The 25,128-nt window shown below is 38.5% G+C and overlaps 4 protein-coding genes across 4 annotated transcripts; 2 read left to right on the top strand and 2 right to left on the bottom strand.

The window, feature by feature from the left end:
- Positions 1 to 616: 616 nt before the first annotated feature.
- On the bottom strand, positions 617 to 10,885 carry LOC110691028. The gene is made up of 5 exons (XM_021867965.1): positions 10,389 to 10,885; positions 10,253 to 10,290; positions 9,178 to 9,448; positions 8,541 to 8,824; positions 617 to 1,310 (listed from the first exon to the last, which is right to left on the bottom strand). Exons 1-5 carry the CDS (start codon positions 10,773 to 10,775, stop codon positions 881 to 883), a joined length of 1,410 nt encoding a protein of 469 aa, XP_021723657.1. The 5' UTR covers positions 10,776 to 10,885; the 3' UTR covers positions 617 to 880.
- Positions 7,213 to 8,532, top strand: LOC110691029 (bidirectional sugar transporter SWEET6b-like). The gene has a single exon (XM_021867966.1). It carries the CDS (start codon positions 7,226 to 7,228, stop codon positions 7,952 to 7,954), a length of 729 nt encoding a protein of 242 aa, XP_021723658.1. The 5' UTR covers positions 7,213 to 7,225; the 3' UTR covers positions 7,955 to 8,532.
- Positions 10,886 to 11,953: 1,068 nt separating the features above from the next.
- On the bottom strand, positions 11,954 to 15,757 carry LOC110691027 (protein CbxX, chromosomal-like). Its single transcript, XM_021867963.1, has 7 exons — positions 15,376 to 15,757; positions 14,362 to 14,472; positions 14,151 to 14,249; positions 13,954 to 14,064; positions 13,556 to 13,859; positions 12,960 to 13,099; positions 11,954 to 12,848 (listed from the first exon to the last, which is right to left on the bottom strand). The coding sequence occupies exons 1-7, from the start codon at positions 15,511 to 15,513 to the stop codon at positions 12,312 to 12,314; spliced, it is 1,440 nt and encodes a 479-aa protein (XP_021723655.1). The 5' UTR covers positions 15,514 to 15,757; the 3' UTR covers positions 11,954 to 12,311.
- A 2,312-nt stretch (positions 15,758 to 18,069) lies between these two features.
- Positions 18,070 to 23,277, top strand: LOC110691026 (probable chlorophyll(ide) b reductase NYC1, chloroplastic). Its single transcript, XM_021867962.1, has 10 exons — positions 18,070 to 18,651; positions 19,527 to 19,605; positions 19,703 to 19,832; positions 19,933 to 20,007; positions 20,132 to 20,315; positions 20,693 to 20,761; positions 21,178 to 21,317; positions 21,428 to 21,550; positions 22,040 to 22,232; positions 22,747 to 23,277. Exons 1-10 carry the CDS (start codon positions 18,304 to 18,306, stop codon positions 22,930 to 22,932), a joined length of 1,527 nt encoding a protein of 508 aa, XP_021723654.1. The 5' UTR covers positions 18,070 to 18,303; the 3' UTR covers positions 22,933 to 23,277.
- Positions 23,278 to 25,128: the final 1,851 nt, after the last annotated feature.

Here is a 25,128-nt window from a genome sequence, read left to right as displayed (position 1 = left end):
ATGAATAGATGATTTTGATTGATTTTGAACTTTCCCTTTCATTGTAATTCCAAGCACTAGGCAATATGTTGAGCAACATTTCTCATCTTAACAAGTTAAGAGTTGTTATTACAAAGAACGAATTAACATAAACATATTACTGTGGAATGAACATTTTCATGTAGGCTGTAAAGGGGTGTTTGTATAGTCTAGATATCGAGCTTGGTGTTGATATGTTGAAAGAGTTCTCCATTTAAGAAGCATGATTTCAGTGTTGATTGACATGTCAGTCAAAGTAGTTGAGATCGATTGCCCGAAAATCTTTGTTCATGTAGCTGACCCCATCGTTGAAATAGGTTACGATATTGATGTAGGTGGTGGTGGTGGTGGTAATGTAAGAAAATCACCAGTATGAAAACTCATTGGACTATCTACAATACATGAATATACCCCTTAAAGAGACTGGTTATAAAACTCAAATTGTTTAAGCACGATTCTGGACTGTGTAATGCAACTTATCCACTCGATCTTGTAACGAAGTGCTTTACTATATTCCTGTATCTGGCAGTCTGCCACAGTCCTCCGATAGAAGTACTTGTGCCAAGTTTCCAAACCAATAGCCTGGCTAAAACAGAAATTGTTTTTAAGTATTGGTAACCTTGTTTTATTAGACACTATCAAAAGAATACATGTGAAGTACAATGAAAAATGTACTCTGTAATTGTACAGGTATTGAAATGAAATTGACATTCTGCCATTGTTTTAGCTCCCATGAGATAAATGGTTGCTTGTTTTTTTTGGTAATGGTCACTGTATCTTACTGCAATATTTACACATGCACATATGGAACCTCCCATATACCAGTCATCGACAAAGCCTTACCCCATCTATCATCAAGTCGTCAACTGCCTATATACTGTCCAGCTTCTGCTGCAATTTCAGAAATCCAATTAGCAGCACTGCCAAAGAACAGCTCCCAAAACCAAAGATCCAACGCAAGGACAGAGGAAAAGATAAGGAGTGCTAAGGTTTGATAACGATTTAATGGCCAGCCAGAGACCTCAGCTAAGGTCCTCAGAAATGGGAATGAGTTGCTTTGTAAAGCTCGTTTCCTTATGGCCCAAGCAGTTACCCATTGAACTTGAGTAGGTACCAAGTCAAATTCCTCCCTCAATCGCCTCCCTAAATCTGGCATGTGCCCACCGCCATACAGTATGGCTATCTTATTATGGCCATCATCAATAGCCTTTTGAAGTGCATCTATTGCTGCCTTGTTTCTCTCACCGATGATAACAGATTTTTCTTCAACATCTGCTGTCCCTAGCGTGAACCTTCACATAGGAACATTTTTTCATTAGATAATAATTACTCCTGGGTATGAGAACATACATGGTAAACCAAAACAAGCATCAAAGACTCAACACAAGTTCCTAGTTTCCTACTTTCAAGTTCATTTAACTCAAAAAGAATAAAGAAAAGAAAGCACAAAGAGAGAAAAAAAATAAAAATAAAAATTTCAGCATTTAACTGCCTATTATTAACTATTAAGAGTTTCCTCTGACTTCTTTCATACTTGACTGGTTTAAGTCCTCTGATTTGGCAGGTTTCTGTAACACTCTAGTAGTTACTCACTTGTAGTAATATTAAATTATGCAATAAAGACTTGATTTTTTGAGGAAAATGGGCAGCTTTTGATTAATATAAAGATGGAAGAAACAAAACAAGAGTAGCTTGAGGCTACTAGTCTCTGATTTAGCACCTTTAGGGCACCACCCTCTAACTATAGAAATTACTATGATCTTGCCTACCTAGCCCATCCCACTCTCCCTTTGTTAAATATACATAATCTGCCAAAAGAAGGAAAACAACAAAAGTTGTTGTAGCAGCTGTCAAAGCTCTCCTCTGATTGGGTGATGCTGCTCTGCTTGGTGACTGCTCTCTGCTTGGGGGCTGCCTTGGTGACTATTCTCTGACATTCTATTTTGCTGACCCTTCCTCCTCCTTCTTGAGTAAGTAATCAAATCATGACCCTTGTTGAGCATTGAGTCCGTTATATTCCCTCCCCCTAGAAGACTCACCTTGTCCTCAAGGTGAAAGGAAGGAAAGCGCTCGTTGATGAGAGAAGCCTCTTCCCAGGTGGCTTCCATAAGGGGTAAATTTTCCCACTTAACCAGCACCTCCAAGTGAGAGGGAGAGCTGCTGGATTTTCTGACAGCCAGCACCTGCTCTGGCTCTGCCAGCAACTCCAGGTCTGCTGTCAACTGAGTTGGTATGGTAGGGCTCACTTCTTGGCTTCCAAGTGCCTTCTTCAATTGAGACACATGGAACACAGGGTGGACGCGGCAAGAATCAGGCAAACTCAGCTTGTAGGCCACATTTCCCACGCGTTGCTCCACCAGAAATGGTCCATAAAAACGCGGAGAGAGCTTCTCATTAGGCCTCTTAGCAAGAGACTTTTGTCTATATGGCTGAAGCTTGAGGTAGACATAATCTCCCACTTGGAATTCGACCTCTCTTCTCTTTAAATCTGCATTTGCTTTCATCCTTTGCTGTGCACGAAGCAAATTCATCTTCAAATCCTCAAGCACCCAATCCCTTTCTTGTAACCAAACTTCCAAGCTATCCACCGGAGTTTGGCCTTTTCCCACTTTAATTAGCTTTGGGGGAACTCTTCCATAGACCACTCGAAATGGGGTAAACCCGATTGACTCATGGTGAGCTGTGTTGTAAGCAAATTCAGCCCAATGTAACCATTTTCCCCAAGATCTGGGCTGCCCATTCACAAAGCACCTTAAATATGTTTCCAAGGTCTTGTTGACTATTTCTGTTTGTCCATCGGTTTGGGGATGGTAGGCGGTGCTTCTCTTAAGTTCCGTGCCTTGTAGCTTAAACATCTCTCTCCAAAAAATACTCATAAAAATTCGATCCCGATCCGACACTATAGAGCTAGGAAACCCATGAAGCTTGACCACTTCCTTTACAAAAATGGCAGCTATTGTGGCAGCACTATACGGGTGTTTTAGCCCAACAAAATGGGCATATTTGGAGAGCCTATCGACCACAACCAAGATAGAATTCATCCCCATCGAATTGGGAAGACCTTCTATGAAGTCCATCGATACATCCTCCCATATGGCTTCCGGAATAGGTAGGGGTTGCAAGAGTCCCGCGGGCTGCATTTGAGAATGTTTTGCTTGCTGACAGATGGGGCAGCGTTGCACATGCTCCGTGACATCCCTTCTCATCCCAATCCAATACCACTCCGAAGCAATCCTCAAGTAGGTAATAGTCTCTCCTTGATGTCCCCCAATGGGGCTATCATGATACTCTTGCAAGAGCTTGGGAATCAAGGTGGAAGACTTGGGTATTGCCACCCTCCCCTTAAATAACAACCTACCATTCTCAATGGTGTACCCAACATACGACCCTTCCCCTTGCCGCACTGCTGCTGCTATTTTTCCCGGAAGGCTATCCTCCTCAACCTCTTTTTCTAACTCTTCCCACTTAATACCCTGGACAGAAACCATGGCTGCCATTTCCAACTCCGAGCCACCTCTTCTAGAGAGAGCATCCGCCACTCTATTGCTAGCTCCCGGTTTGAATTGGATTTCAAAGTCGAAACCCAATAATTTGCGCACCCATTTTTGATAATCTCCCCCCACCTCTCTTTGCTCCATCAAATATTTCAAGCTTTGTTGATCCGTTCTCACCACAAAGTGACGGCCTAGTAGGTAATGGCGCCACTTCACAATGGCTAAGCAAATCGCCATTAGCTCCTTCTCATATGTGGCCTTTGCTTGCGACTTAGGGCCCAATAGCTTGCTGTAAAATGCTATATGCCTAGAGTCTTGCATTAGCACGGCTCCTAGACCGTAGCCCGAGGCATCGGCCTCCACCACAAATAACTTGCTGAAATTAGGCATTACCAGCACAGGGGCAGCCACCATGGCAGCCTTGAGCTGCTCTAATGCCTTAGCTGCCTCGGTTGACCACCCAAAATTATCTCTCTTAAGCTGGTCGGTCAAGGGTCTAGCTATTTGAGCATACCCTTTAATGAATTTGCGATAATAGCCGGTTAGTCCCAAGAAACCCCGCAGCTCCTTCAAATTTTTTGGAGTAGGCCACTCCACCATGGCCTTGACTTTCTCCATGTCCACCGCCACCCCACCTTGGGACACCACGTGACCCAAATAAGCAACTTGCTGCTGTCCAAACTCGCATTTCTTGAAATTCACCACCAAACGGTGTTCCTTGAGCAATCCCAACACTACCCTCATGTGCTCTCGATGACTCTCTATGTTGGGGCTATAAATCAAGATGTCATCGAAGAAAACTAACACGAATTTTCTCAAATGAGGTCGGAACACCTCATTCATCAAGGCTTGAAAGGTGGCGGGAGCGTTAGTAAGCCCAAAGGGCATTACCAAAAACTCGTAGTGGCCCTCATGGGTTCGGAAGGCGGTCTTGAGTGTATCCTCCTCCCTTACTAAAATTTGGTGATAGCCCGACTTGAGGTCGAGCTTGGAAAAGATGGCAGCCCCATGAAGCTCATCTAAGAGCTCATCAATGATGGGAATAGGGTATTTGTCCGGAATTGTTTCCCGGTTCAAAGCACGGTAGTCTACACAAAAGCGCCACGAGCCATCTTTCTTTTTAACCAACAACACCGGGCTTGAAAAAGGGCTCACCGAAGGCTTGATGATTCCGGCCATTAACATCTCCCTAATCATCCTTTCAATCTCATCTTTTTGAAATTGGGGGTACCGGTAGGGCCTCACACTCACCGGGTTGCTTCCCTCTTTCAACGCGATTGCATGTTCATGTCCCCTCTTGGGTGGTAACCCCTTGGGTTCGGCAAAAACACTTTGAAATTCCTCCATTACCTCCTCCAACCACGTGGGTGGTGCTGCCACCAGTGGCTCGGCTCTCTCTGCTCTCGAATTCATCTCCACATGGTTGATTTCTACCCATAACCCACCTCCCTCGTGCCTCAAGGCCTTCAACATTGCCCTGAGCGACACCTTAGAGTGCTCCAACGCCGGATTTCCCACCAAGGTAACCCTCCGATCACCCACCATAAAACTCATGATATGTGTCTTCCAATTGTGCGTGACCGACCCCAACTTCTCCAACCATTCAATTCCCAAAATCATGTCAGCACTTCCCAATTTCAAAGGCAGGAAGTTATCAACCACCACAAACCCTCCATTCAAGACCACCCTTACCCCTGTGCATCTCCCTTTCCCCACGATCACATCCCCATTCCCCAGTGACACTTCAAATTCGCGGTCACCGCTCACTGGAATTCCCGCCTCCGCCACTAACACCTCCGAAACGAAGTTATGTGTGGCTCCAGGGTCCACCAAAATCACCACCTCTTTCGGACCAACCCTCCCTTCCAATTTCATGGTTTTCGGCCTCGAGATTCCCACTAAAGAGCAGAGGGTAGCTCCGGCCATCACCTCGTCGTCGCTGGTGTCCAGTTCCGGCGGTTTGGACGGCCCAGCTCCGGCGTCTTCCTCGCCGCCGAGCAGCAGCACACTAAGCTCGCGGTTCTTGCAGCGGTGACCCACGCTCCACCGCTCATCGCACCTGAAACAAAGCCCTCTGGCTTTGCGCTCTTGGTGCTCAGAATCGGTCAGCCGCCGCGGCTCCGCGGACCTCGCTGTTGAGCCGGTGGTAGGTCGGGGAAGGTTAACGGAGGCTTGAGACCCGGGGGTGCTAATCGGAGCCTTAGGCCACCCTTTGAAGGTTGTAGCTTGTTGGGCAGGGGTACCATACGAGCTAAGTAGGCTCGACCCGACTGGTGTTTTGGGTCCGGATGACCCAGTTGTGCTAGTAGTGGGTCGACCCGAACCGAAGTACCCGGGTGGTTTCCTTATTCCGCCCACCCGATTTCTTTCTTCGACCCGACCCGCGATCTCCATGGCTTGCTCTAGGTTAAACGGGTTCATGAGCCTGACGTCAGCCTTGATGTCATCCTTGAGCCCTTGTATAAAATGGCCCATCATGATGGTTTCTGGAATATCCTCCAACGGCGCTGAGAGTTCAATGAATTTCTTTCGATATTCCATTACTGTCGTCTCCTGGCTTGCGGCCAGCCACTGCTCGTGGAGGCTCCCGGCGTGAGTTGGCCGGAATTGACGCCAAACCCGCGCTTTCATGCTCTCCCACGTCGCAATAGGCCTCCTTCGATTCTCCCACTGGAACCACCTTAGTGCATCCCCTTCCAACGCCGAGACAGCCGCCTGCAATTTTTGCTCCTCCGTGAGACGGTAGTGGAGAAAGTACTTCTCCCCTTTAAGGATCCACCCATCCGGGTCCGCACCTTCGAATATGGGCATATCAAGCTTCCTCGGCTTCCAATGATGGTCACCACCACCGTTCTGGTTGCGGTTTTCATGGCAGTAGCCTTGTTCTTGTTCGTGATGCCTTTGATTCAACAAGTTCCGCAGCTCTTCGAAGAACTGGGCTTGTGTGGTGGCGTTCGCGGCGGTCTGAGCTTCTTGCTGCTGCCGTAGCAGCTCAAATTGATTATCAAGCTTCTCACTGGCCTCGCTCAAGGTCTTCTTGAGTGTTTCCTCTTGTGTTTTCATTGCCGCCTCCATTGCTTCCAACAGAGTTAGAACTCCCACCATTTGCTCGTCCAGGTTATCACACCTCTGTATTGTAGATGTAACCATATTTTTTTTTTTTTTTGAAAACAGAGTACAGAGTGGTGGTTTCCGGTACCGGCAGGCGCAGGACCACCGCTCTGATACCACTTGTAACACTCTAGTAGTGACTCACTTGTAGTAATATTAAATTATGCAATAAAGACTTGATTTTTTGAGGAAAATGGGCAGCTTTTGATTAATATAAAGATGGAAGAAACAAAACAAGAGTAGCTTGAGGCTACTAGTCTCTGATTTAGCACCTTTAGGGCACCACTCTCTAACTCTAGAAATTACTATGATCTTGCCTACCTAGCCCATCCCACTCTCCCTTTGTTAAATATACATAATCTGCCAAAAGAAGGAAAACAACAAAAGTTGTTGTAGCAGCTGTCAAAGCTCTCCTCTGATTGGATGATGCTGCTCTGCTTGGTGACTGCTCTCTGCTTGGGGGCTGCCTTGGTGACTATTCCCTGACATGCTATTTTGCTGACCCTTCCTCCTCCTTCTTGAGTAAGTAATCAAATCATGACCCTTGTTGAGCATTGAGTCCGTTACAGTTTCTTTTTCAGCAAGTTATTAAAGACAACAAAATGGTGAATGTAAATGGTGTTCACACCATTCTTGGAATTATTGGCAACTTAACTTCATTCATCCGACTTGCATCACCAATGCCTACAATTTGGAGATTCCTGAAGAAAAAATCAGTGGAGGAGTTCACATTTCACCCATATGTTGCTGGGATAATGATTTGCATCCTGTGGGTATTCTATTCTATGCCATTTGTACACCCACATAGCATTCCAGTCACAACCGTGAACTGCATTGGTCTCTTTTTGAATGTTGTCTATGTCATTGTATACTGGATATATACAGTGAATAGTAAAAGGAATGAAATCAAAGAATGTCTTAGTGCTGAGTTGGGGGTTCTACTTTTCTTAGCTAGTGTGACGCTTCTAGCATTCCACAACCAGACGACAAGATCCAACTTTCTAGGAGTATTCTGCGATATCTTTGGGATTGTATTCTATGGAGCACCACTTACTGCTATGTGGAATGTTATCAAGACAAAAAGTGTTGAATTCATGCCACTGTCTATATCCCTAACTGGATTTGCTAATGGAATTGTCTGGAGTGCATATGGTGTTCTCAGATTTGATCCCTATATTCTGATTAGCAATGCATTTGGAGCAATACTCGGTGCCCTCCAACTTATATTGTATGTTGTCTACAGCAGGTCCAAACCAAAGGATGCCCCCAATCCAACCCCCCAAATTCAGCTATCAACTGGCACAAAAAGTTTAGCTACAGCTGCAGTTTGAGACTAACATGGAGCTTTACTACCTCAAATTCCTTTCTTATCAGCCCTATGTTTTGTGTAACGATGGATTTTATAATTAATCAGACGGTCAAAGGTTTATTTTTGTAAGTGAACAAAGAGGAGAATCACAACAAAAGAATACAAAACAATAATTAGTTAGGACATCATTATGATAGCTCAAAATTTCCTTGTATAGGTGTTTCAGAGTAGCACATGGCACTTAAATCAGACTATTCAGATATCCTGTGATATTACCTTCTCAGCAATACACAATCTATAGAAAGTGACTGAACTAGATAAGGTTCATTCCAATATGTCATGAACTCAATGATAAAAAGTTTGAATTAAAAGGGGGGAGGTAGCAGTGCACACACTTTTCACAGACTCCACTTGCTCTCCAAAGTTATGCAGAACCATCTTCAACATTATGATATTTTTTTTTTAATGGCCAGTTCATATTCAACAACAGATCATAAACAGTGTAAAAGATACTACAGTAGTATATTCAAACTAAGCAAAAAAAAACAAGTGCTGATAGCTCATGAATTGTAGTTGCATATATATAGAATATCATGCCATATACTTACTCAGATGTGAGACGCTTTGCCAGGAAAACCTTCATGGCTGCACCAAAATCAAGCCGAGACAAAGCATCAAGCTCAGGGTATTCTGATACCTGACCTCCAACATCAGTACAGATGCCTCCAATAATAAGAAGGCCCACAAGTGGCATAGGAAGTACACGAGAAGCCCATAAAAGCTTGGATCTCCAAGGGTCAAGAATTTCAGGAATTTCCGGTTGTATCAAGGCTTTAGTCGATTTGAGGGTCATATCTCTTGCAAAGGTAAATAAACTTTCACCTCTTTCCATCTGAAAGATTTGAAGATAAAAAGAAGATATAAGTCAAGTTTGAGCCTCTCGTTCTGTCATTTTCAACCGCTAACATTCCATGAGCACAATCAAGTCTACCTTCTCTAAGCAGATTGCAAAACACAAAACCTCATGGCTAAGGCCTCAGAGTCTAGGTTAGATTTGAAATTATTGTTAATCAAGCTCACATAATCACTTGACTGATCCCGATGTAAATTGTTTAGCATTTTATGGTGTATAATCATATTCAACACAACAAAACATGGGATAGTAGACAAACAAAACAATGTTACATTAGCAGAATGTTTATTACAAGCCCATAATTCATCGGAATCATAAAGTAGATATTGTACCTGAAGTGACCTGAAGGTCTCAAAATCTAAGTCAGCATGGTACCAGTTCTCCGCCTGGTAATCAAGACAATCTAACTGGAAATCAAGCATAAGTATTCGAGCCATCTGTCTTTGAATAAATCCAAGAATATTAAAACCTCGTGAGCGGGAAGATTTAAGCCTCCTTTTAGACGCAGCATTTCGACGATTTTCTAAACTCTCTCTGCTAGCCACCATCTCATAAAGGACACAGTCATATGGTTCAAGATCCTTCTGCAAGTTAGCAAAATATCTGCACAGTAACAGACATTGGTTCATCAGAATGAGGACCGCAGTGAGTATACATCTAACTATCTAAGGACAGTTGCAAGCTAATTGATTAGCAACATGAGCTACATCAATAACTCAGAAAAAAGAAAAAAGGGGGAAACAATGAATGCAGTGGAGTGCAGCCCCCTAGCAGAATAATTTTTAGGACAATTTCCAATTCAATAACTCAGTTTGTAAAATTCAAATACAGCTATAATATTAATTCAACCCGAAATTAGCCTCAAGTAACTAGATTCCCTGAGAACAGTATAAATATTATACTTTGTATTAAATAGATTCAATAACTAAATTTGTTTTAAGAATACTACCACCAACTATGACATACTGAAACTCTAGCTATAGACAGAGGCGTTCCCGGAAACACCCTATACTCCATGTCTATCAAGTTAGCAACCTGCTCAATTTTATTTTTTCAATTACTTAATCATTTAATCCATAAAAAAATTCACAGCTTCTAACTTCCACATTAACGCACTAATTCAGTACTATAGATTAAGTTCTCCATTTCACAATTCAGTCAACTAACAAAGAATTGGTATACACCAAGCTAATATTTGATATATTTAGTATCATATATACTTCAGTTTGCGTTGCAAAACCTCCTCAGTTCAGTCAATTCAACAACAAGGCATAATTAAAACTTAATTCAATCAAATTGGTGATTCTGAAGCTCCAATTCTTTAACCATTATCAGGATTTATCACATCAATCAATCTCAAAAACAAAGAAAATTGAAGAAAAAAATTGATTTATGTTGAAAACGTACTCTTTATCTGCAATGTGTATAGTAGAAACCAAATCAACCTGCAAAAGTCAATCAACCCCCAAATTAAAACTTTTAAAAATCAAAAATCAACAAACCTAATCACACTTATATTCCAAAAAAAAAAAAGGGAAATTACCCTGAGAAAAGGGCGAAAAAGGGACCAAGGGAACTTCTTACGGAAACCAACAACAGCAGTCTGCAATTCACCATCACCGCCATCCGAGCTTTTACGAAACCTCATGAAATCAGCGATGGCATTGTTCTGAAAAAACTGCTCCGGCGACGACGTCGTTGAATCATCTTCCAGCGGCGGAGAAGGCGGTTGCCGGAAAACAGAGAAAGCTCGGGGAGGAGAGAGAAAATTAGGGTTCCGGCGAGAGAAAGTGAAGAAGTGGGTAGGTTGAGGGTAGGAGAGAGAATCGGAGGAAGAAGAAGAAGAAGAAGAAGAAGTGGAAGGGAGAGGAGAGAGAATGGAGAGAGAATGAGCTACCATTGTTGATGGTTGTGAGAGAAACAGAAACATGGTTCCGTTACCTCATTTTAGTCTGGTTCTCGTTTTTTCTGTTTCTTTTTTTTTTTCCTTAATTTTTTTTTTCTTAAAATAGAAATATCTTTTATTTTTACTTTAATTTATTGTTCACTTAATTTTCACTCATTGCTATTACAATGAATTTTTCACAAAACTTTGTTGAAAAAAAATAATTGAAATGAAACATTAGCTTAGCTCTTTAAGATAATTCATAGATTCCCGTTAGCAAAAAAAATAATCCGTAAGTAATGAGTATGGAGTTTTTTTTTTTTTTTTTTTTTTTTTTCCAATGGTTCAAAAAATTACAACATTAGCTTGATATACTTGTAAAAGTTGTAATGATTATTAATGGTGTATATTGCAAGTAATTTTTCTAAAAAAATTAGCTAAAAATATGTTTAAAAATGGCGTTGTTTAACAAGACTTTGTCACGTGTCACCCTCTTTTTTTAATTAACATCTTGTCACTTTGCCACCTCATATTTGCAAATGATATGTCATTTGAATATTTGATTAGTTAAGTTTAACGATTTAAGAAGCCATATAAATGAAGATATAAGTATATAATTATCAGAATAATCATAATCTCCCACCTTTCAAATCATATCTTCTACAAACCATATTAGGCCTATAAAAAAAAGATTAGGACTAAATTCTCCCAATGATCATCATGAGTGATTGTTATATACACCCAGGTGTACGGACGTACGGTACACCCAAGAATATTTGTTTGTTCATTTGATGATAAAATGAGCAATAATCATCGAAATGAAAAAAAAAAAAAAAAAAAAAACTCTTAGGTGCACCATGTACCCAAGTGGATACAACAACTTCTACATTGACAAATCTTAATATCTTATATTCCGTGTAAAACTCTTTAATAATTTAACTCCTATAGTTACTTCACTAACTTAGTTACTTGAACTATACTAACTTAGTTACTTGAACTATTTGTATATCTATGACGTATCAATTACTCTAACTTTCAAAAATAAATAAATAAAATCTTTAGGATGAACGCAACAACTGTCTCTAAAAATTAACACTTGTTCTTTTGAAATTTTACATGCTAAAGTGAGGTGTCGTTAGAAGATCTGTTCTTGACTTCTTGTACATTGAGTTGCGGCTAAGGCTCATTCATTCAACTTTCCAAAGATAAATTACTCGGGACAGTGCAAAAGAATAAATAACTCCTTCATTCATACAAAAACTTGATTTATTACATAATTATCACTACATTCATTATATTAATCTTACAACCAATTATATAGATTTGTACTACATAAATTAAATATTACAAAAAAAAAAAAAAGGAATAAAAAAAAAAGAAAGGGACAAAAGAATGGTCTTTCCTGCAGCACCAAGGATAGAGGAGTGATCATCGACTCTAATGCTCTATACTCCGTACAAAAGAATTGAAGAAGATGATGATTAGCACCAGGAGGAATGATCATGACCCCTATGCCTTGAACTATTCGTAACTAACGCTTCTTAGCTATGGATAATCCCTTCTTAGTTTGGTCCAGACCGCTCACTGCGACAGAGATCGAAGGCCTGCCTCTAAATCCTCTAAAGTGATTGTCAGCAACTCATCTGAGTCCATACAATCAAAGCTAAGCCTAAGGTCCAAATTCTCCCGGGCACTAACCAACATCGGATCAATCAAACCCCCATTCATTTCCTGTCGTTGCTTTACAGTGGTTTCTCTCTCAATCAACTCTGCAATAGTATCCAAAGTGCAGAGAGAATGTAACCTAAATCCGTATAATAAGCTACTTTCAACTTGGTTGTTCATCTTTACATGGGTAATGTTAGCAAGATCCTTGGAATTAAAATCATCAAAATAGAAAAACTTGGTCACCCTTCTGCAAAATCCTTCATTGGAACATATTACCCGTTTCATAGGCTCGCTGTATCCAGCGAATATGACAACTATCTTCCCGTTGTCCATTATTGACATTATCTCTTCTAAAGCCTCCAATCCATAATCCTTATCGTCTGATTTCTGCATTGGTATAAGACGGTAGGCTTCATCCACAAAAAGAATCCCCCCTTCAGCTTCTTTAATCTAGGCAACATCCAGAAACAATTTGCTTAGAGTTAGTTATCAATAATCAAGTCTCAAATAATTTGACTAGTAGGGCAGGGGTAGAAGGGAAAATAAGGATAAGAACAATACCACTCTCCTAGTCTTTGGCCCAGTGTGACCAACGAATTCGCCCACCAAATCTGTCCTCTGCACTTCCGTCACTTTATCAGTTGGCAAAATTCCCACCATATGGAGTAATTTTCCAAGAATTCTGGCCACCATAGTTTTGCCTGTCAAGCAATAATAATCAATCATTATTACATTGCATCTGATAAACAATCCATATGATGTGCCCGCCTCTATTATAGGAAGACAACAAAAAGTCATTCCAGATCATCTATATGTAATTTTAAAAAATAATTACCATGTGCTTGGCATAATAATGCATACTGCTTTACAGAAAATCTATACTTAAATTGCACATCATGTTTTGTTTATAATAATGCACATGCTATCTCTAATCCCATAATCTGTTGACTATTATAGATCACATAATACGAGCAGTCATATAATCATCATTCAACAGTGAAATAGTAGTAACATATATAATACCATGGCAATAGGGTTAATCCATTTCAAGTAACAGGTTTTGCATGGCTGCCTATTATGGCAATGTCGACAAAATAAGCATTCAACTGGCTTGTTCAGGCTTTAAACAATCCAAAGCCAACCACCAAAGCAATTACCTGTTCCAGGGTTGCCAAGAAATGCCATGTGAGGTGGTCTTCGAGCACCCACTTTTAATCCAAGTGCCCTACGCCTTTCATCGAGAAGCATTCCCCTTGCCCATTTCCTCAACTGCAATTTAAGGTCATGTAAACCCACAATGTTTGACAATTCACTCTCAAGTTCATCCATCTTAGATTTCGTCTGACTACAAGTTTCAAGGGCTTTGCGCTTCCTCTGCTCCTCAAGAAATTGATTTAATAGTTGCCGCAATTTCTCACTACCAGGACCCGGTGATAGATGGTTTAGAGGGGTCAGACCATCCTGCATCAGAAATATCACACAATTGTGAAATTTAGCCCAGCTAGCATTTATAGTGACAGTAGAAAATATGTAAAAATGTTGTCCATTGACTCACGTCGTCCTTAGCATTGCAATCAGCATTATACTCAAGCAAGGTATTCACTGTAGAGCAGTCATCTGATCGAAGTGAATGCCAAACAGCAAGATGCAAGGGTGTCATTCCATTCTGCACAGAAATAAGTATGAGAACTTACAAAGGTTCTAACAGGTTTACCAAGTCATCTGCATTATATTAGAGAAATGGCAAGTTACATTGGCTTTGGCCTCCACAAAAGCACCATGAGAAAGAAGCAGCTTCGCAGCTTCATTGCAGCCATTCTTAGCTGCCATATGTAATGGAGTTTCCCCGTACTGCAGGAAAAAAAAAAAAAATACTATTAGGAATCAAAAATACAAAAAAGTTTGCAACTCAGCTGCAATTTTAGCACTCTTGCACAATTTACCAAAGTGCAAAAGGCCATACCATATTCTTGGCTTCCATTTCAACCTTCTCTAATCCCTTCCAATTTAGCAAAACTTTAACAATCTCAACATTGTTGTAGCCAGCAGCTACATGAAGAGGAGTTTGCACCATCTGTAATTGTAAGAAGAACAAGTCAGTCAGTATCAGCTGAAAGCAAAACTTCAAACGACAGCGACATGAAACAATCACATTCACTTAAAAATCACAGTACACAAGGGCAATTCCCTGATCTCGTCTTCTATATGAAGCCAATAGAGTGGACTTTGTTATTAAATACCAATCTACTTGATTCTAATGCAACTACTAATCTCTAACTGATGTAAGTAGTGACACATTCCTTTCAAAACCCGAAAGCATCATTCTTTGCTCTTTGATTTGCCTTAGCTAATAACTTTACAGTACATCAGAAAATTGCACCTTAAAGTTTTCTACAAAGAGCAAAGATTCCAAGAAAGAACATTACATGCAAAAAGAGTTTCTTGAACAGAAGATCCTAATTCGAAAATCAATTACATGCATATGAAAATTCTAATGGTGGCGATCAAATGAACCACTTTGTTCTCAGATCCAACACAAATTAATACATATTGCAAAATTCAACTACTAATTTGCTTAAAACAATATAATTGAATATACAGATCCAAAATTCTGCACATAAACCAAAATCCCATCCCAGAAATCACACCAAGAACCATAATTTAGCACCGACAAAGCTCATACCTTCATCAAAAACTAACACCCAGAAATCCCCATTTCTCATTTTCAACAAAAATCAAAACCCTATTCCCCAAATTTAACAAAAATCAAAACCACATTTCCTAAATTCATTAAAAACCCAACCCAGAAATCACATCAAATACCATAATTTAGCACCGACAAAGCTCATATCATCAAAGAAAACAACACAAAAATAACACCCAATTCCCCAAATTCAACAAAAATCAAAACCCCATTTCCCAAATTCATCAAAATCAAAACCCCATTTCACAAATTACAAAAGAGAAGATTACATACCACAGGATTACGTTCATTAAGAAGAGAAGGGTTTTCTTTAAGCAATCTCTGAAACCCAACAAGATCACCAGACTGAGCATATCCATGAATGGTGATAGGCTTCAAAGATCTTGGGCGTTGATCCATAGCAGGCGCCATTTTTCTCTTTCTACTAATAAAATGATCAATTTTGTTCCTCTTTCTATTTCCTCTCTCCTTGGTTTAACAGAGGAGAGAGAAAGTAGCAAAAGAAGAGGAATATACAGAGGAGGATGAAGAAGAAAAAAGGCGTCTGCGTTTTCTGAGAATTTTCGTGTCGTAGTTAAAAGCGGGACACTGAGGAAGATGACTCGTTTTTATTGGGATTTGGAAGGTCCTAATCTATCAACGCGGTGGCTTGCTTTACCACTTACTATACTTACCACCCTACGTACAATATAGCTACCATGTTGTCCATGTACGAGTACCATATAATAAAATCCCATCGCTTTTAAGGAGTCTTGCCTGTTAACTCGGACTGACTTAAAGTGTGGGAAGGTATGGTCCGATTCTCTAATAGGGTGCCTATAGCCTGCCTCACTAAAATGGGCTTTTTACAAGTGAAGTATTGAAGTGAAACTTGCTTAGCTTGAACATAGAGCAATTGGTCTTGATTGAATCAATGTATAAGGTTGTAGTTAAATTAGTGTTGGTTGATGAATGAGATTCTAAGTTTCTAGCCATTAAGGTCTTATAAATGGAATAGATTGTAGTTGGTATCTATGGAGTAATAGTGTAATGCATATTGTCATTCGTCTTTATATAATAGGTTGTGTCTGACTTTAATGGTTAAAACATACTGACTTTAACAGTGAATTTATTTGAATTTATATTCTATTGAGGAATGATATGATATATACCTATGAAGCAATGAATCTTGATCAAAGTAATTATGAGATCGGATTACTCTCAATCAGTGTCTAGACTGTCTACATTATGTGATTGTAATCTGAGACCATTTAGCAATTACTCAAATATTATGAATGCATGATTTCATGCATGTTTAATTGCCTACTGTTTGGTTTCCAGCTAATGTATCCAATATATTAGTCAATTTGGAATTTGGATATGCAATTTTATTTTTTTTTTGAAGAAAGATATGCAATATTAAAATAATTAAACAAACCATGTAATTCATGTGGACGGTTGTGTAAAGTGGAAACTGGATAACAACCTCCAAGAGGCAGGATAATACTAGCTACTCCCTAGTTGCAGCCTGCTATAGTACAGCAAATTACTGATAGTGATGTTGATTTCAACAATTAATTTTGCACGTTAAGTTGTTGCATCAGATCAATCAACAATTCAACATGCTAACAATGTTATTAATGTGATGCCAATAATTAGCATACTTGATAAGGATCTCATCAAACAGTGTTATTAATCCTTGGACTGGATTTCAAGAGTCCAATGTTGTTGCATCTTGTAGTGCGGAGAGCATTTTTCTGGCCTTGATTTAGAGCCCACAAATGGCCTACCAAATAGTCCGTGGTTGTTGGCTTAGAAAGTTAGAAGTGGTCGGCCTTTGTTTTGCTTGATTTTCCTAATCGGATTGATTTTTTTTATTGTATTAATACAATGCTGCTTAATTTTCAACTTATCTTCGTTTTTTTAGTTGAAATGTATTTCTTTTTATGAAGTGTTTTTTTAATTGACATGTTTCCTTTTAGGGTAATATGTGTAACCAAATTGAAGTGTTTTTAGTACGTAGTACTTTGGTACTTTGCATTTACTACCTACGCCACTTACTTTATCATTCTCTCTCACATTCTCTCCTATTCTTAATATGTGTACCCAAATTAAAAGCGTCAATGAAATAAAAACGATGTCTCATAGTATAGTGTCCTGGCTTGTGTCTCTCCATTACAATGGAATGTATAATTGCATTAGACAATATGCAATCCTATTTCAAAAAATCTATTTCTTGTGATATCGATGCCGATATGTTTTCATTGGATCTGCGGGTCGGGTCACGCCCAAGGAGCACTTCTTATATCGGATACAAGGTCATATCGGCCTATTACCCATGCATGGTCGGCCACGTGGTCATCCACTCTCCGCCATGTGGAGTCGATGGAGACCTGCCATGTGCTTAACATGGAAGCCATATGGCTTGGTCATTCTCCTATAAATATCTATGATTTTCTCTTTTATACGGTAGTTTCTCTAACATAATACACACACTCTCTCTCCTTACTCTCTTATCTTCTTTCTTATTTACTTAAACCTGGAACTGATTTATCATAAAAGTCGTGTCCCGTAAAAACCCTGGAATTAGCTAACCCACATTGAATCATTGATTGTGTAGGTGTGTTGCGGGACAATAGTATTTTACAGACCCTGAATACAGGTTATCGGAGCTTACTTGAAAACAGCTTTTGTACCATTTATACATTTAAGTTTTAAATTTACCGATTATACATTATTTTACGAAATACTTCATGTTATAGATCATTCAACTTCCATTGAAGAGAATAGAACGTTTATTATTTACCCCATACTTATCGACTTATCATTAGAGCTAATAAGTACAAATAAGTATATTTCATACATAGAGGTTGTTAAGTAAAAATGGAAGTATGTTAACTTACGTGAAGCAAAAGAGGAGGCTAAAGAACATACAAACATTGTTGGCTACGTGGTACCATAAAATTACAAATCCAAGCCTTAAAGAAACTTTGCTTTAACGTGTGGACATCACACTCTCTTCTTCCCCACCACTCCCTCTTTCTCTCTCCAATCTTCTTCTTCTTCTCCAATTTACCAGGATTAAGATATTTATGCTCTTCTTTCTTCTCTACAAAAGTTCCAAATTTTCTGAATTCTGTATATTTACGTATATACAACTACAACAATTTTTTTAGCAGGATAACCTAAAATTGTTAAAAAGGTTCAATCTTTGGCCCAAAAATGGCCACCCTTACAAAAATGGGATCATACCCAGATATCCAATTGCCACTCCGACCGGAAATTCGCCGGAAATTGTCGATTCCGGGGAGTTTTCCGGTACTGGGTGTTTCTCGAAAGAGTAGAAGAAGAAGGTGTTGGAAAGTTTGCAGGGGTTTTAAAGAAGAAGGGAGTGATGAGAGTGAGGAGAGAGAAAGGGGAAAAAGGGATTTGAATTTGGTGTTGAAAATTAAAGCGAATGGAAGGGAGATTCGTAGTTCAATTAAGGCAGGAATTGTGAGATTGTGTAAGTTTCCTTCTGGGGATGAGAATAGGGATGCATTAGCTGAGCTTGAGAAAGTTCTGTTCTCGGTATGTTTCTTTTGTTATTTACAGTCGATACAGATTCGTTACTATTACTATTACCGTCATTTATTACCACTTAATAAACGGTCGGGTTGAATTATATGTTGTACTATTAATGAGTAGTGACTGAATTTTTGAATAATTTTTGAAGTTGCATAAGATTTTATACATTTCTATGAATGAATTTAGTATTAGCACTTATCAAGCCAACTGATTTGAGATTTATATGAGAGTTTGGCCTCTTTCAGTTTCTGTGGTTCTAGGAAATGATTCAAAATTTCAAATGAATGAAATGATAGAATTTTATTTGGATGGTGATGGTGTTTCTTATCTAGGTTTTGTCTTGATGCCAATGTTAATTGTTTTCCTAATATTGGATGTTAAATTGTTAATGTTATGGGGGTTTCTTCAAATAAATCTTGTTAATCTTCGGATATGAGAACCTTGTTATGATTAAGGTACTTGCATTCATTTGTCTCTAATTGATATTTCATCATGTACAACAAGTTTGTTAAAACATATGCTGTTAAGATAAATGAAGTCAACAAACAAGATCATATATTTAACGTGGTCCATTAACAATGCGTTAGCTATATCCACTGGGCAAAGGAGAGGAAGTTTTATTGATCTCAAGAAATAAGGATTAAAGAATTAGGCTAGGTTAAGTTTAAGGGATTGTATGATATTCCCTACACAGAAATGAGCTAGGTTTGAAAATTAGTCTAAAGAGGAAACCATAGTCCAACATAACAGCTACTACATCTACATGTGTGACCGTCGAAACCCTAGTGTTGGGTCACTTAAAGTGCCAGATTCAAGGCATTCCGAGGTTTTTCTATTTTTGGGTTACTGAAGCTTTTTGTTGCTCTTTATGTACATAGGCTGCTTTACATGTTGGGAGATACATTGTAACCATGATGAGCACAGGCGTTGTTCTGCTAACTGGATTTCAACTGTCAGGTTAGCATTGCATTTACATGTGATGCTTCTCCTCACATACCTTAGCTTAGCTCTAGTAATTCTCCAGCTGATTATGTCAAATTTTCATGATGTAAAGGTGGTGAGATGAATGACTTGATCTGGTATAGCTGGCTTGGAGGGGTTATAATTGGGACTATGGTAGGAGCAAACATGGTTATGGACGAGCATAGCCGAGCTGGTCCAAGGAATGTTGTAATAACTGGGAGGTACTAGGCCAATGTTCATTTTCTCTGTGCTTGATTTGTCCTTTTAAAGATGGTTATTTTTATTTTCTGCTTAGTCTTACACCCACTTTACTTGGTGCAGTACTAGAGGACTTGGTAAAGCACTTGCTAGAGAATTTCTTCTTTCCGGAGACCGAGTGGTTGTGACTTCACGCAGGTTATATTCTGGAAATTAAGGGTCACCTTTCTTTTTTTTTTTTTTTTTTTTTTTTTTTTTTTTGTTTTTTTATTTTTATTTTTTATCTTTTAATCAAACTCACATTTCTTTCCCTTGGAGGCAGTGCTGATTCAGTAGATGAAACCGTCAAAGAGCTTGAAGAAAATCTAAGGGAATTAGAAGCTGTAAATGGGAAAACTCAGAGATATGCAAAAGTAGTAGGTATACCATGTGACGTTTGTGACCCTAATGATGTGAGAAAGCTAGCTACTTTCGCTGTAAATGAACTTGGCTCAGTTGACATTTGGGTGAGTAATACTCCTATGGTTATATTGTGAATTTTGAAAGTGTTTCCTTCCCATTCTCCTGTCTTTCTTCAATATATACTTTTTAGCCTGTATTAAAAAACCTTACTGTATGATTCTGCTCAATCACAAAGCCCTACCCCAGCCCAATGTGGATTTGTGAAATATAAACAGTTAGGACGACCAATTTTGCTTGTGTCACTGCTACATAAACTGGGGACCTTGCATTGTCTAATATACCTATGTTGTCCTTATTCAAATTTCTTTTGATGTATATCTGTGGCTTCAAATGAAAAAATACACTTATCATGTGTGACTTCATCTCATACTGTATTCATTTTAGACGTTTTATTTTATAAACTATTAATTATACTTGGCAGATAAACAATGCGGGAACAAATAAAGGGTTCAGACCCTTGTTGCAGTTCACCGATGAAGATATCAAGCAGGTGTGCTTCTACTTTTTTTTCATGCAACTCTTATGATATTACTGATCAGTGGTCATTACCAATTTTAGTTCTCTAAAAAAATCTATTGAAGTTTATCTTCTAGGTTCTGTGCTGTAATCTGTCAATTTTTCCAGTGACTTGGCCTGTCATTTTCGAAAGATGAATTGATGCGTTTATATGATTGCATGTACTCTTATCTGAGTAAAAATAATCATCTGGGGCCTGTGCTTATTATGTTTGGAAGACTTTTAAGACATTTAGTGCACTCTACATTCTTTGTTGAAATCTTGTCCATCACCCTAATTGTGGGAGTGTGTATCTGCTAATACTTTTCCTGTTTTCTAGAAACATGCTGAATCAGGTGACTACTTTTTAAGGTTGAAGCTGATCTATTGACACTTTTGGGTTATCTGTAGATTGTATCAACAAACTTAGTTGGGTCAGTAATCTGTACCCGAGAAGCTATGCGGGCAATGACCAGCCAGAAAAAGGGAGGCCACATATTTAACATGGATGGTGCTGGTTCTGGGGGTTCTAGTACCCCTTTGACAGCTGTGTAAGTAGTACTCATAATATATATTCCTTCCAGTCCTAAAAGGTTGAGGAAAACCTTGCTAAGACTTTTGGAATTGTTGTATAGCTAAATAATTCCTATTTTACTAACAGCTATGGGTCAACAAAATGTGGTCTGCGACAGCTTCAATCCTCACTCTTGAAAGAGTGCAAAAGGACCAAGATAGGTGTCCATACAGCGTCGCCTGGCATGGTCTTGACAGAGTTACTGTTGAGGTATGTCACTCATTTAAAAAAAAAACCTTCTTTCCAGCAATCTCTGCAGTTGCTACCTAAGTGAGTTCGACCATGGTCGCTATTTAAGGAATCAAACTTTGAAATCTTGAAGTGTACGAAGGATTTTAATGTGGAAAAACCTCCACTTTGCTAGAGAAGGGTAAAAAATTCAAGCTGCACTATTTAAGGAATCATAGATGTTCAATGATAATTATAAAAGCTCTCAAGACCTATCTTTTAATATAGCATACATTCATACTCCGTATACAAAGTTGATCTTTTTTCCACACTATATACCCAGCATGCTTGTCTTTTATACTACGTATTTAGTGTTTGTCCTCCTTACATCGTTGGGCTTTAGAGTAACTCCCTGATTTTTGGTATTGATAATTATATATACCCGATCTGTTTTGAGACTTGAGAGTGCTATTTTCACATTGGCTATGCACTTATTTTTCAACTTATGCATATGACTGTTGGCACCTGCAGTGGCTCCAGTCTGAAGAATAAGCAAATGTTTAACATTATCTGCGAGCTTCCAGAGACTGTTGCTAGATCTTTGGTGCCACGCATGAGGGTTGTGAAAGGCAGCGGAAAGGCCATCAATTACTTAACACCACCCAGAATTTTGCTTGCTCTGGTCACTTCATGGCTACGACGTGGTCGCTGGTTTGATGATAAGGTATTCCTCATTATCGTGTAATCCATGATATTATCCTGAAATGGCTTGAGCCTATTGCATTTGTACCTGAGTAGGTCCTGGCTTTGCAATTTGGACTTGTTCTTATGACTGTTAGGTGGTTTCATAAACTTTGTTATTGACGATAGAATATAATTTAGAAGCCATAACAATGGATGTTTTTCTGAAATGTCTTTAAAATAATAGATGAGACGAGGATATCAGTATCAAGTTGCTAGTACTCACTTGGTAAGATCTGATGGACTTAAAACAGAAACAGTGGCAGATTCAAAGTTAATTTAATCTATAAACAATAAACAATCCTTAATAAAGAAGAGTTGTTTAAGAGCTATTCTAATCGAGTCATAATAAAGTACTGGGGTCAAATAGCCGTCAAGCATGGTTAGGGCCATACACTTCATTCTGGACCATGATCATGTAGTTTGCTACCTTATCCTGGATTGATTGTTAGTGATCGGAACTTGCGAGTTAATATCATTTACTGCATGTATTTCAGGGAAGGGCATTGTACGCAGCTGAAGCTGATCGAATTAGGAATTGGGCAGAGAATCGTACCCGTTTTTCTTTCACTGATGCAATGGAAATGTACACAGAAAACACCTGGGTTTCTGTTTTCTCCCTCTCTGTAGTCTGCGCCTTCATCATACTCTCAAGCACAGGCAGCTCATACCCAGGCACTTGAACAACCAAGATAAGTCTGAAAGAAGCATCTAAGCAAGCAGGGTAATGCTAGGTTCCCTTAGATAGCTGACAATTATACTAAATACTCTGTGAATAAGCCATGCTCGATTACAGAACATTCAACACATTAACGAATGTATTGAGCTCTCCGTTGAAAGGATTTGTGTAGAAGTAGTGTGCAGGCTTGATTCAATATACTATGTTAAATTCTTTGTAAGTTAAATGTTAGAGGACATTTTACATGTATAGATAAATTACACTGTATTTTCGATGATTATTCCTGAAATGTAAAATATAATGTACTCTTGGTCTCTTGCCAATATACGAAGTATTTCGGATTGTTGCATCAGTTCTCTCAATATTTTGTTCATAATATACTAACACTAACAAATTTCAACGCAAATGGAAAGGGAGGAAGCTCACCTTAAATGGGATTGCTTCTTTCAAAATTCCAAAATTGAACCTACCAAAGAAGATTATCTAATTATTATTTGGGACAAATATTCTAACACTAACAAATTTCAACGCAAATGGAAAAGGAGGAAGGTAGAGCGCATTTGCCGTCGATAACTAACATATGCAAGACTATACAACATATAGAGCTTTGATTTCAGAACATGTAACACCGGCTAATCCCAACAAATACTTGGTATGTGGTATGTCTTTATTATTGCCATAATATGCCCATATTCTAATCATTCTTTACTCGTTTAATTTGTGGCTTTGATTCATACACCTCCAAGGCTCCAACTAAGTTACTACTCGTATAGGTGTACTAGCTAGTAGCTAATAAAAACGTCTGTAAACATAAATGTTATGGGATACGAAGTACTTTATTAATTTACGAATCTGTAACAAATTCATTTGTCAATCAATGTGATTAGTGCTATTGAATCATTTAAGTACATAAATAATTTACGATTAAACATGCCTTTGTATATAATTGATTCAACTAGGACTCGTTTTCTTCAGCTTAATTTCAGTTCAGTTCATAACCTAATTTTCTTCTCTCATAAATAATTTAGTTTAATTCTGTAAATCAGAATAGACCCTTATTCATACAATTGTATCTCTACCTTTTAAAAATTATGAGAAAATAATTATGAATTCAGCTTAATTTCAGTTCAGTTCATAACCTAATTTTCTTCTCTCATAAACAATTCAGTTTAGTTCAGTAAATCAGAATAGACCCTTATTCATACAATTGTATCTCTACCTTTTAAAAAGTATGAGAAAATACTTATGAATAATGTAAAGATAATTTTATGGCCCTAAAATCTTTGTTTACTTACTTGACCTCATTATTATTAATTACTTCTTTTTTTTAATGAACTCTTAAAAATAGTGTGCGAATATTTATAATCTTAAGAGCTTTTCAGACATGGCTAGATATGACGCGCATCATGCATCGTGCGCGTTAGTCACCCTAGTTATATCCATAATTATTAAAAGTGGATAATCGTAATAAATTCGAAACAAAAAGAGTAAGATCCAATTTCTCAAAGCAACAAATATCAAACACACCAACGAGGCGATTATAACATAAACACAAGATGGGCCAAAAGTTTTATCAAGGAACCCTTTGCGATGGGGTCGCCGATGACTGCGCATAAACAAAAATCGTGCATAAGAAGCAAGAATTTGACCCAAATAGTTTGGCCAAGCTAAGATAAAGATATTTTTGTTGCATTGAAGAGAAGTCATACTTGTAAGATTAAGATGTGGGACTTGAGTGCATGTGTTTATTCCCTCCAACTTGGTTATTATTTGGTCTTGACCATTTCACAATTTGTTTCTTGTATTTCTTAAGCTTATCCATGTTTCATTGGACAATATTTCACATATTCTTTGTTGCCCATGTCGTACTCCAATCCACTCCATAATTCTTATCATTTTCTGATGTAACTTTTACATTGTGTAGATAGAAACATGTCAAAATGTGATTGACAACAAGTGTATGTACCAAGCATTGAGTATAATTTAATTACGACTTTAAGTATATATTCTATTTACATTTAGCAATTACAATTGTCAACAACCAAGCTAAGGTTGTGAAAAATAAGTTTAATTAGGTGTAATGTTTTGAGGTGGTAGTACGTATCATATATGCCATACGTACATACAATAATAATTTACTCCGTATACAAAGTATATATTACGTAGCTACGTGTAGTATTAAGCTCACTAAAACTTTGAG

Source organism: Chenopodium quinoa, unplaced genomic scaffold, assembly GCF_001683475.1.
Source record: "Chenopodium quinoa cultivar QQ74 unplaced genomic scaffold, ASM168347v1, whole genome shotgun sequence".
Classification (NCBI taxonomy): Eukaryota; Viridiplantae; Streptophyta; class Magnoliopsida; order Caryophyllales; family Amaranthaceae; genus Chenopodium; species Chenopodium quinoa.
This window is presented reverse-complemented; position numbering and strand designations above follow the sequence as displayed.